We start from the raw sequence: 11061 nt of genomic DNA, 5'->3' as shown, positions 1-11061 counted from the left end.
AAGAAAAATTGACAAGATATCGGCGTTATGTCATGAAAACAAAAGAAAGGCTTTTCTTTCCTTCTAAAATTTAAATAAAAAGGAAAGGCCTCTTTTATATGTATTTAAATCTTTTGTTCTTTTTAGTGCCAATTTCTCAACTACGATTTAAGCAACACTATGTCAGCATAGTTCATTCTTCACATGTATGCATCACCAGGGAAGGAATAAAGAGAGACAGCATATTGACATTCATGCATTCAAAATAAATTAATAAATCTCAATCTTGTAACTCAATAAATTCATTAATCTCATTGGTAACCATACCAATCCAATTCTACTGAAAGATGCTACTCACAGAACAGAAAACATGAACAAGCCATAAGATCTCACCCGAGAGGTTACTGCTAACTAGACTGACTGTAAGCTCTGGAGAACGGTTCTGCTCCAACACTGGGAATCATGTTTGTTAAGGTAAACTCTTGAAAGGGATTGCTCAATGACCTCTCTATTGCAGTATGACTGCAAACAAGGAAAAAAAAGAAGTAAAATAGTGAAAACCTATGCAACCAAGAATCAGATGCATGGTCGCTATGTACATAAGTAGATTTATCTGACCTGTGATCATGCTTTGATTGTTGAAAAAATCAAAATTTCAATCATGGTTCGGTAATTCATGATTGCAGTCAAATTCGTTATAATTACCTAGAGCTCAATCCTGTACTGATCACGCAATGTAAAGACAGCATACATATGTTACCTGCTAACATTATGTACAACCAACTTATCTTTAGAAGTCCAAGTTAACACTGTAGCACCTGTTTCTCAATCCAACACCAGTGTCCAAAACATGCATAGATATAGTACTTTGAGAAGGGAAAAAAGAAAGATAATTCAATTTTTCTAGTTTTGATTAATAAACCAGATACCAAAACATATCATTGCTAATGACAAATTGAGATGAGTCAGGACTATAAAATATATCATGCAAATTAACAAAAAAAAAAAATCTTCTCTTAATAAATCTGAAGTTGTTTATATTCATGCTTCCGAATTCATCCTCTCTCCTTCCAATGAATACACGACAAACAAGTCAACAATCAAATATGTACTCAGTGATCATAATAAAAACTGGCAATTTACAAGAGAGTTAACAAAATAGCTCCACATCAAAAGGAAAGTGCAACATTCTTTCGAAGCAGCACATTACATACACATTTTGGAGCCTCCTAAGAATTTCCTTGAAGTTGGAATACGCTGTAACTGAGTTCCCCTGGTCATAGACCTTAATATGTTCTTTTTCTGGCAGGTGCAAGCTTCACAAAATGAAGGAATCTACTAATGCCAGCTCTCTTTTTTCCCACCTATTCTCACAGCTCTACAACCAATTCTAGGTTGTTTTGCAGCTCCGGTGGCACTATAGTCGCACAAAGCAAGCAAAATCAATGCCTTCAACCAGAAACCATCCTGGTATCAACTTTTACCCTTTGGCATACTTATCAACATAACCCTGCAGAACAAAATAAGAAAATGGTATTGCCAAAACAAATATGACATAATTAAAGAGCATATAGAATCTAATCATGCATAGAAAAACTTTTTGAAGTTGCACTCCCCACAAATTTTCCTGTTTTGTGTCCCCAAACATGTCCATTTACAAAAGAGAAGTTCTAATCATATTTTGAAATATTCTTCATGATGGTCTTAATTGCTAAGAATGATATTTTGTGCCCACACTGATGCAATTTTTCAGTCATATGAGCTTCTTGAAATTGGACCTTTTTTGTGGCAATGTTGTAGGCGCAACCTCCAAACTTTAAAAACCTACCTTCCCTTGATAAATGAAATACAACTGTACAATTCATTGTTCAAAATTTAAAAAGTACACTGCAACAAATCCCAAGTCCCACTAAAAAAATTACTAGATAGAAAAAACTCATGGTTAAGAATTCATGTCCATTAATTTCCCTTCTTTCAGCGGAAAGGGGCAGAATTGGAGAGGAAGCATACTTATAGAAGAGTTGTCTAGCTGCAACACACAGCCTGTTTTCCATCCATGATTTCTATGTTCTAGAATGACAATATCCAATTCCATGATCATATTTTTACTGATAGCGAGAAATTAATGTTCCAATCAGTAGACTCATAAGCTAAGTAATGAGGTCATGGGACCTCTATCTGTCCTACTGATTCATATGGCCTGGCCAGACAACATGAATCAGAAATGATATTTCTAAAAGAACCAATTATCCATCCCCACTGATTTTTATACAAACAGGCCTTAAATATAAATATCATGTTTTTGCCAACTTAATTAGAAAGCATCATTAATTGAAAGCTAGGCAGCTTCAAGGTAAAAGAAAGGAGGATTTACCATCACAAGTTTTGTCAATTTCCATTGTGATGAGTCAATATAATGATCTATTTTCGCCTTGGACTTGGGTATTTGGTGGCTCTTCATCGCTCCTGCAACCTTATCAACTGTCTTCTTGACAATAGTCTTAAATGCTTCCTTGCTCATGTTACCCTGTTGCCATGATGGCTTTAAAACCTCCTTCACAAAATCTGCAAGGGCAACCTTGAAAAGCTTCATTGATCTGGAGTCCTTGCTATTTTTGCTCTTCCTTGGAGACTTAACCTGATCGATCTCCATATCACCCATATTCACATTCACGACAACAGGATTACTTTGGCTCTGATCCTCAACGTCACCGACTTCTGCATCTGCAGTCTCACCAAACTCCTCATTATCAAAGGATGTAGAAAGAGCAATGCCTCTAACCTCTTTCTTATTGTTTTCTTCGACATCCAATGATTTGTCTGAAACACTAAGCCTCGGCATAATGTCAGTGTTACTGGATTCCCACTTCTGAATGTGGTCAAGTCTCTTAAATGAGTTTGAAGTTGGCTCAATGCTGTCCAAAAATGGATCATACTGATCACTACCAGACCTAGGAATAATTTGTGCAACATCCCTAGCAGAACTGGGAGAAGAGATTGGCTGTCTTGATCGAACACTGGCATCTTGTCCATCATGTGAAATACAGTTCCAACTTGAAGATTGATCATACATGCTAGTATAGGATGCAACCTTTTCTTGTCTTAAAACATCAGAACTGAATTTGGAGTTGAGTGGCAGCTCAAAACTAGCTGGATAAGTATTAGGGAGAGTTGAATTTTTTGATACTGCAAAATTGGGCAGGCAAGACAACTGATTTGAGTCCAGAATATCTGGTGGGAGCACAGATGAAGAACCTATCTTCCCAGATAGACCATACACATTATCAGTAGCAAAGTGACTCAAACAATAGGATGGCTGTTGCTGCTGCAAATCTTCAGAGCCAACTGTAACTAATTTTGAAGCAGTTTTAGGAATGGTATTTTTCAAATAGGGCTCGTCATTATTTTCTGAGCTATCCTCAGAAGCATTATCCTGCAGAAGTCTGAATGGGCTGCCTCCTTTTAAAACTTCACTAGAATACTTATCAGAATTCTCACATCCAGCAGCTGCCATGGCCCTTGATGAACTTTTTTCATCAGCTCCAGCTGAATTAATGACTGGGCTATGAACTTCAGAAACTGTTTTTCCAAATGTCAATTGGTTACGACAGGAATTGAGTTTCGACCATTAAATTGAAATCATTATTAACTCCAAACTTAATGGACATGCAACAGGTCTACACATCATAAGCAACCTACGTGAGAACCATACAAGTGCAGATATAAGCACGGGCATACAATATTAAGCCATTAAAATATATAATTATCTCAAAAGGGAGAAAATTAGGAAGAGATTGTACATGTAGAGAAAAACAGTGTGTGGGTATAAGATTGACCTTGTTGACCATTATCCAGCCTGGAGGAACCAGGGACTGATAAAACCAAAGTGGCAGCATCAGATTGTGCTGAACTCTGCAGTTCACGCAACTGCTCTCTTATATCAGAGTCTCCAGCTATCAAATGATTGCAGTGAGTTAGATCTCCAATAGGGTGATTTGCTGCCTGGTCATTGTCAGACTGGGTAATATCATCTGAAAAGCACCCGGTGATGAGAGAGAAGCAAACAATGATATGAATCAATAATTCCACAATACAAACACAAAATATTACTCATCCATAATGATATGTACAAACAAAATAAACAGTCAAGAAAACTTCACCAAATTGGATCAGTTGTTCAGATCATTCAACATGAACTCTTTCTTCCACCAACTAACATGCATCATCCAAAACACAAAAGTACCACTTCTTGACAAAGTCAGAAGGGGAGAGGCCTCTTGGCACCACATTGACACAAGACAACCAAACAGCAAGCCATTCCACTAACGAAATTACCTTAAGTTATGAAATTAAGATTGGATTTAAATGAATAAATCAATAAAACAAAACCAAGGAAATATTTTTTTTAGTGATATCCCATTTCAGTTAGAAAACGCAATCGGATGTTTGGGGGTAGCACAACTGACCTAGGAGGGGTAAAAATATTTGGCATACAAACAACAAATTTCCAAGAATAATAAATATTTTGTATCCCGGTCACACTTCACAATCACGGTGCAAACAAGAACCAGTCAGGCATCTCATTTTCTCTTTAACATCAAACAAATAGATGATACGTTTTATAAGATTTACATACTTCAAAGGAGGGATAGAGACATCTGAGAAACATAATTACCTTAGCAAATATCAGCAAACAAACACCTTATGAAGTAGACCGAGAAAATACCGATAAGGCACTAACCTTCCATCTCCATATCGGAATCAGAATCAGCAGACATGTGGGATCCAGCGGCAACCATCAAATGACTGGGTTGTGAAAAATTCTTTGCTTCATCCAATTTACAATCTACCTCAGTGCCACTTCCACCTTCCAGATATATGTTGCCATCATGCATAGGAACACTATGTCCACCCTGATTGAGAGGGATAGCTTCATTGACAGAACCAGTAGTGCCCAATTTATCACCAGAAGGTATGCTGGAGTTGGAAGCAATATCAGAGTGAAGCAGTGGATAGGAACCAGCTAGGACAGGTGCAGATACTGGCAACATGTGAGAGTTAGACTGAGGAGGAGAAGGTGGAATCAGCGGTGCAGAAGAGGTTGGTGGTGGGGGTGGGGGTGGTGGTAGGGAAGCCATTGAAAGCATTTGAGGATTGGCACCATTAGACTCAGCAGAACTCCCAAAGGGAGCAGATGTTGAGAAACTGGAAGTTGGAAGAAGAGGTGGGGGAGGTGGAGGGGGGATATGCTGCAGACCCTGCACACCAGCTAGCTGTTGTGGCAGCGAATTATAAAACCTCTGACCTTGAGAAGGTGGTGGTGGAGGAGGAGGAGGAGGAGGTAAACCTCTAGGAGGCAGCGGGGCCTGTAACATTTCAAGACGATGCAAACCAAAGGGAGGGGGAGGAGGAGGGCCCGATGCTAAATAGGAAGAATGCTGCGCAGGTGCATAAACATGCTGGAAAGGAGCAATTCCACGAACAGTTGTAGAAGAGTGTAAACAAGACTGGGCAGCATTTGCCGTCCCAGCAGGTGCAAGTTGATGTTGGGGCGGGGGCAAACTTGGCTGACCAGTGTGAGGAGGAGGACCTAGTTGGAAATTGTGAGGAAGAGGAGGCGGACGGTGAGAGTATGAAGGAGCAATGGGTGTTTGAGAACCTTGGCCACCGGACTGGGGATTAAAACTCCCTTGACCATACATATTGGAGAAATTCAACGACTTTCCTAAGCCTGCGGGAATTAATTAACTAATTAAGAGAAAAATGAAAAGAAAAACAATAAGAATAATAAAAAAAAAAAAACTTTGATGTAAATTAATTAGGAAAGCGGAATTTAATTAAATCTCAACATGCAAAACGACATAGTAATAGCATCTTCAACAGAATTGGGAAGTAAGAAAGCAATATTCAATAACGCAGGAAAATCAAGAAGGAAAAAAAAGGGAAAGTCAGGTTATAATTTCAACAGCAGTTTCTTTTCTTTTCTTCGCTCGAATTTCTCAACAGCCAAACAATAGAGAAAATATATAAATCACAACGGCAATGAAGAAGGAAGACTTACCATGAGGAAGATCGTAGGGTAGAGAGAATGAAAAAAGGAGGAATAGCGAACCCTAGTTAGTGCTGAGAGAAGTGGAATTGTCGCTTAGATTGTATTTGTAATGGAGGAATAGCAAGAAGGAGACACTGAGAGATTATTTGAATTTTGTGATGGACTCGGTTGGGTTTTCTTTAACTCGGCCTTGGCGTGAGAATAAAGAGACCCTATGAGTTAATTTTTCATATGAAAATAGTGAAATTGTAATTTTAGGATGTGTTTGATATGTCGAGTTGGATAACGTTCAAGTAAAAATGGAATGAGAACTAGTGATAGTTTAGTGATAAAAGTTTAAAATTATGGGGTTTGATTTTTGTGATTTTAAGGTTGAGTCATGTGGTTACTAATATAATGGTTATTGAAGATTTATATAATTGTTAATTTCAAAACTTATAAAATTAATCGAGATACGTGTAAACTAACAAGATACATGTATTAATTAAAACATAAAATAAAATGAGATTGTTTATGACATTTTAGTCTTTTTTTTATCTTTTAATTTTTTTATGGCATATGAGATTTATTTTTTTAAATATATAAAAAGTAACAATGAATCTTAATTGTAGTCTTTATTGATGAATAAATTAGTGTGAATCTTAATTTCCTGATGAATGATCGATTTCCTTTCCTTACTATCCAGCTAAAAACCTAACAATGAACAATAATTTTATCTTAATCAATTGATAAGTGGATGAGTTTTTTAGTAAATATATTATGAAGTCAATAGATTGGTTACATATAATATTAATTTTATTTGTGTGAAATATATTTATTATTAATAAAAATTTTATTTATTTTTAATATTCATTTATATTTGATTAATGAATTTAATATTTAATTAATGAATTTAGAGTAAAGATAAAGTTCATGAAACAAAAATATTTTGCAAATAAAATTATAAAGTTGCTATAATTATAAGATTTCTATTGTATCAAAGCATTGTTCGTAAATATTCTTAATCAATGTTCTATTAAGATTAAACATTAATTAGAGATGTTAAGACTGATGCATATTATATTTCTTCCTTTATGAAATGTAACAGTTGTTTTATAAATTGAGGTATCCTACCTAGAACTAATATGTAAGTGTTTGTTAGACGACATGTATATTGAACTAACCCGCAAGAGAATTTCATATGAACAGATCACTTATATCTATGAAAAAACTCTTATAATAGTTATGTAAACAATCCTTAAACTTGATATCACTAAGTTATTTTATATAGAGAGTGTTATGTTCTGATCTTGACCATATATTGTCCTAATCAAAGGTAAAAAATTAGCAGACATTGAGTATAACATAAACTATATGAAGGTATTTGAGTAATTAAGAGAAGATTCATCACTCCAAGTGAATTAGGGGAAAAAAAAACTTTCATTGTTCTCAAATAATATTGATTATGAAATCCTTGGCTAAGGTGGAATAAGTTTTGAAAAAAAAAATCAAAATCTTATTCAAATAATCAATTACTATAATGTTGAGAACTAACATGATTTAACAAAGCAAACATATTTTATATTATAATATATAAATCAAAACATTCATGATGAAATGATAATAATTACACTAAGAAACGAATCACTAAAAAATTAAGTCAAATCACTTATGACTTTCTTGATATTTTGGGTATCATAACAAGTTATTAGTCATTGTACTTGATCTTTAAATATAAATAAATCAATTATTAAATTGATAATAAATTAAAAATTTTAATTTATTTAACATTATTTTATGATTTATATTTAGATCAACTTATTAGGGAACCTAATAAGTCACATATATAAGAATCATTGATCAAAAATTAAAATAAGATGATTAATCAAGTATGAGTTGATTGTAAATAAATTTTAGAAATTGAGAACTAGAATGTGATTAATATAGGGAATTATAATTTTAAACCTAGAAAAATCAAGTAGGGACTTGATTGAATAAATTTCTAAAATTATTATAAAATAATATATGTGATATTATTTAAGAAGCAAGTTGATATTTGTCATTTATAGGGTTTTTAGGTTTCCCTATAAATAAAATGTTATGCCTCTTATTTTCCAATAAGAAGTGAAGGTGAGAAAAGTATAGTACGTAAACACCTAAAACACAAAAGAAAAGAGCTAAAAGGTTTTAGAAGATTTATCACTAGTGGTTCGTGTGGATTAATATTAGAGGCTGAACACCTGAACGACTTATAGTTTGAGACAGCTCAGCCTTGAAGCAAATATTCAAAACTGAAAAGAACGTATGATCTTCAGGTAATCTCCACATAAACCCTAAACAACTTTAAATTTATCTAATAGGATCCTTAAGACTCCTAAAAATTTTAAATTTATCATTTCAGTGGCATGTATGTGTTTCAGGAAACCCAACAAGTTTGACTTCGATATAAATAATGCCTTTCCTTTTTCTTTATTGAGTCTAAATGAATGAATATCGACCTATCATTTATCCTTAAATCAATCATAACATTGACCATGAAAAATCAAGCATCGTTCCCCTAAAAAATTAACTATGTTTCATTATATTACATGTAAACCAATTAAGCAATTTTAAAACGAAACATTTATTGGCTTTTAGGAGTAATGATTAGAATTACAAGAACTATATAATTGAATTGAAATTAATTCATCAATTCTTTAATTAATACCCAACTCTTCACCTTCTTCATTAAATCTTCGGTTTTCTCATAAGATACGAAAGATTTCTAAAAAAACAAAAGAACCGTAAGTTTACTTTTCATTTCAAATACTTAAAATGACATCGTTAAACTTTAAATAACAAAGATCTTCCCCACTTCCAAAACTATACATATTGGGTCACTTATGTACACTAGTCGATCATTAACAATGCTCTATAAAACAAGGATGAAGAATGTCTTGGTTCATACTAAAAAGAGATTCTACAAGAAAAAGGTGCTTTATTTGTCTTAGATATAGAAAAAAAAAGGTTTCCACTCTAGGATGATCATATGAACCTCAACATATGGAAGAAGTCCATACTAATATGGCTTAGTGTTATCTCTACAAGTCATATCATATGGATTATATATAATACAACAACACTTTGGTGAAAAATAGAAATGCTAGATGATTTTTTATGCAATCCCATTACCCATGATCACCATCAAACGAAAAAAAAAAAAAGGATGTAGACAACATTTTCTCTTTTTTGGTTTAAGTTAAATAACATATTTGTATTTATGTATGAGACATAGAACATAACTTTATACAACTTGACTATAATAAAAGGTATATACTTAGAAATTGAGAAACTTTGTGCCTCCATATAAAATGTCGCATATCAATTTAAAGACATCTTGGTAAATACACCAAAATATAGCATTTTATCAATAAAGAAGTAGAAAGAAACCAACTTCCTCACCTAAAAAGAGTGCATGGCTTTTCTTATTCACAACTCATGTCATAACTCAAATTTTACCCCTTGAAATTTTCCAAAATTTTAAGAAAAAAACTTTTCTTTAATTTTTTTTTTAAAAATCATTTTCAGTAAACAAATCTTCACAGAAAAAGGATTCAAAATAAAATATAGCTTAGGTTGCAATTGGGCAAGAATTTAATTTACAACAGTAGTTGAAAAATCATGTGGGCATGCCATTTAGAGGTTTAATTGAAAAAAATTGGAAATATAGTTAAAATTAGTCATAATTGCACAAATTGAAAGGTCAAGGGTTAAAATGGAAAATATGGCAAAGTTTGGAAGTCTAATTCATTAAATTAGAGGCCTAATTAAGGAGAAAATTAAAATTAAGGGCGAAATTGATTGAATATGAAAGCCAAAGACCAAAATGAAAGAGTTAAAAAAGTTTGGAATTGCAATTAATTCAATTATGGACTTAGTTTAAGACAAAATTGAAATTTAAAGTCAATTTGATAAAAAAAATAAAAGAATTAAAAGACCGAGAACTAAAATAGAATAAGTGGTGGAATTTGGAGACCTATTAATTCAATCAAAGAATGATTGAAGAAAAAAAATAAGATTTAGGATCAATTTAATTGAAAATGCACAAATTAAAAATCCATTAACAATATTAAGGGATGATTTTAAAGGTCATTAGGCGTGAAATTGAAAAGAAAATCAAAATTAAATCCAAAATCAATCGAGATTGCATAAATTAAAAATGAAAAAAAAATCAATTTTTAGGGCATTAAATTGGTTCATCGCGAACCAGAGAGTTCAAAAGGAAAGAAAGGAATAAAAAAAGGAATACAAGGAAGAAAAATGAAGAGAAAAGAGGCACAAACTAAAGGGAAAAAAGAAACCCAAGCCTATAGAGAGGAAATAGAACAAACTATCTCTCCATCATCGATTATCCACCATAACAGCCATTAAAAACCACCACAACACCTACCCATTGTTTTGGAACCACCTTTGAGGTAAATCACAACTCTTTTTCTTTTTTTTTTTTAATTTAGGGTTTTTGTGAAAAATATTGCAAAATGGTCCTTTTATCTTTAAAATGCATGAACACAAATTAAAAATGATGTTTTTAGGCTTTAGTTAGGTTTAATTTAGACACTGTATGTTTTTATCAAAAATATAAAAAAAAATAATGGTTTAATATACGAGAAATACATGGATAGAAATTTAAAGCATGGCTTTTTAACATTTGTTTTATGTGTTATTTAGGTATTTTAAAATATAAAAAAATGGAAGAATAAATGTGATGATTTTGGTTAACAAAACAAATGCACAAAGAAAAACCAAAACTTGTGTTTTTAGGTTTACTTGTAACCTAAACTTGGAATGAGAAAAGTTAGTTTTTAAATTATGCTTTGTTTTTTTAGATGATGGTGCATAAAAAAGACTATTTTTTTTGTTAATTAAATGTGGCATGCTTTATTGATTATGAATGAGAAAAAGTTATAATATATGTTTTTGCTTACTTGGATGATTAATGAATGAATAGTATAAGACTTGAGATCCTTTTTTCTAAGGCTTAAATTGTTATCTAAGATTTTTATTACTATACT

At 32.8% G+C, this 11061-nt stretch overlaps 1 protein-coding gene across 4 annotated transcripts; it reads right to left on the bottom strand.

Annotated features, from left to right (window-relative positions):
- Window positions 1-224: 224 nt before the first annotated feature.
- LOC133674600 (flocculation protein FLO11-like) lies at window positions 225-6261 on the bottom strand. Of its 4 annotated transcripts, XR_009835260.1 has the most exons (6): window positions 6041-6260; window positions 4721-5710; window positions 3780-4010; window positions 2354-3558; window positions 1194-1489; window positions 225-501 (listed from the first exon to the last, which is right to left on the bottom strand). XR_009835260.1 is itself a non-coding variant. In XM_062095804.1 (5 exons), exons 2-5 carry the CDS (start codon window positions 5679-5681, stop codon window positions 1460-1462), a joined length of 2427 nt encoding a protein of 808 aa, XP_061951788.1. In that variant the 5' UTR covers window positions 5682-5727; window positions 6041-6261; the 3' UTR covers window positions 991-1459. The 4 variants fall into 4 exon arrangements, 3 of the variants coding, with proteins under 3 accessions (XP_061951788.1, XP_061951787.1, XP_061951789.1); XM_062095804.1 differs by lacking the exon at window positions 225-501 and having other exon boundaries at window positions 991-1489; window positions 4721-5727; window positions 6041-6261; XM_062095803.1 differs by lacking the exon at window positions 225-501 and having other exon boundaries at window positions 991-1489.
- Between the last annotated feature and the right edge of the window lie 4800 nt (window positions 6262-11061).

Source organism: Populus nigra, chromosome 15 (genome assembly GCF_951802175.1).
Source record: "Populus nigra chromosome 15, ddPopNigr1.1, whole genome shotgun sequence".
Classification (NCBI taxonomy): domain Eukaryota; kingdom Viridiplantae; phylum Streptophyta; class Magnoliopsida; order Malpighiales; family Salicaceae; genus Populus; species Populus nigra.
The sequence above is the reverse complement of the archived record's forward strand: the minus strand, read 5'-3'. Positions and strand labels throughout refer to the sequence as shown.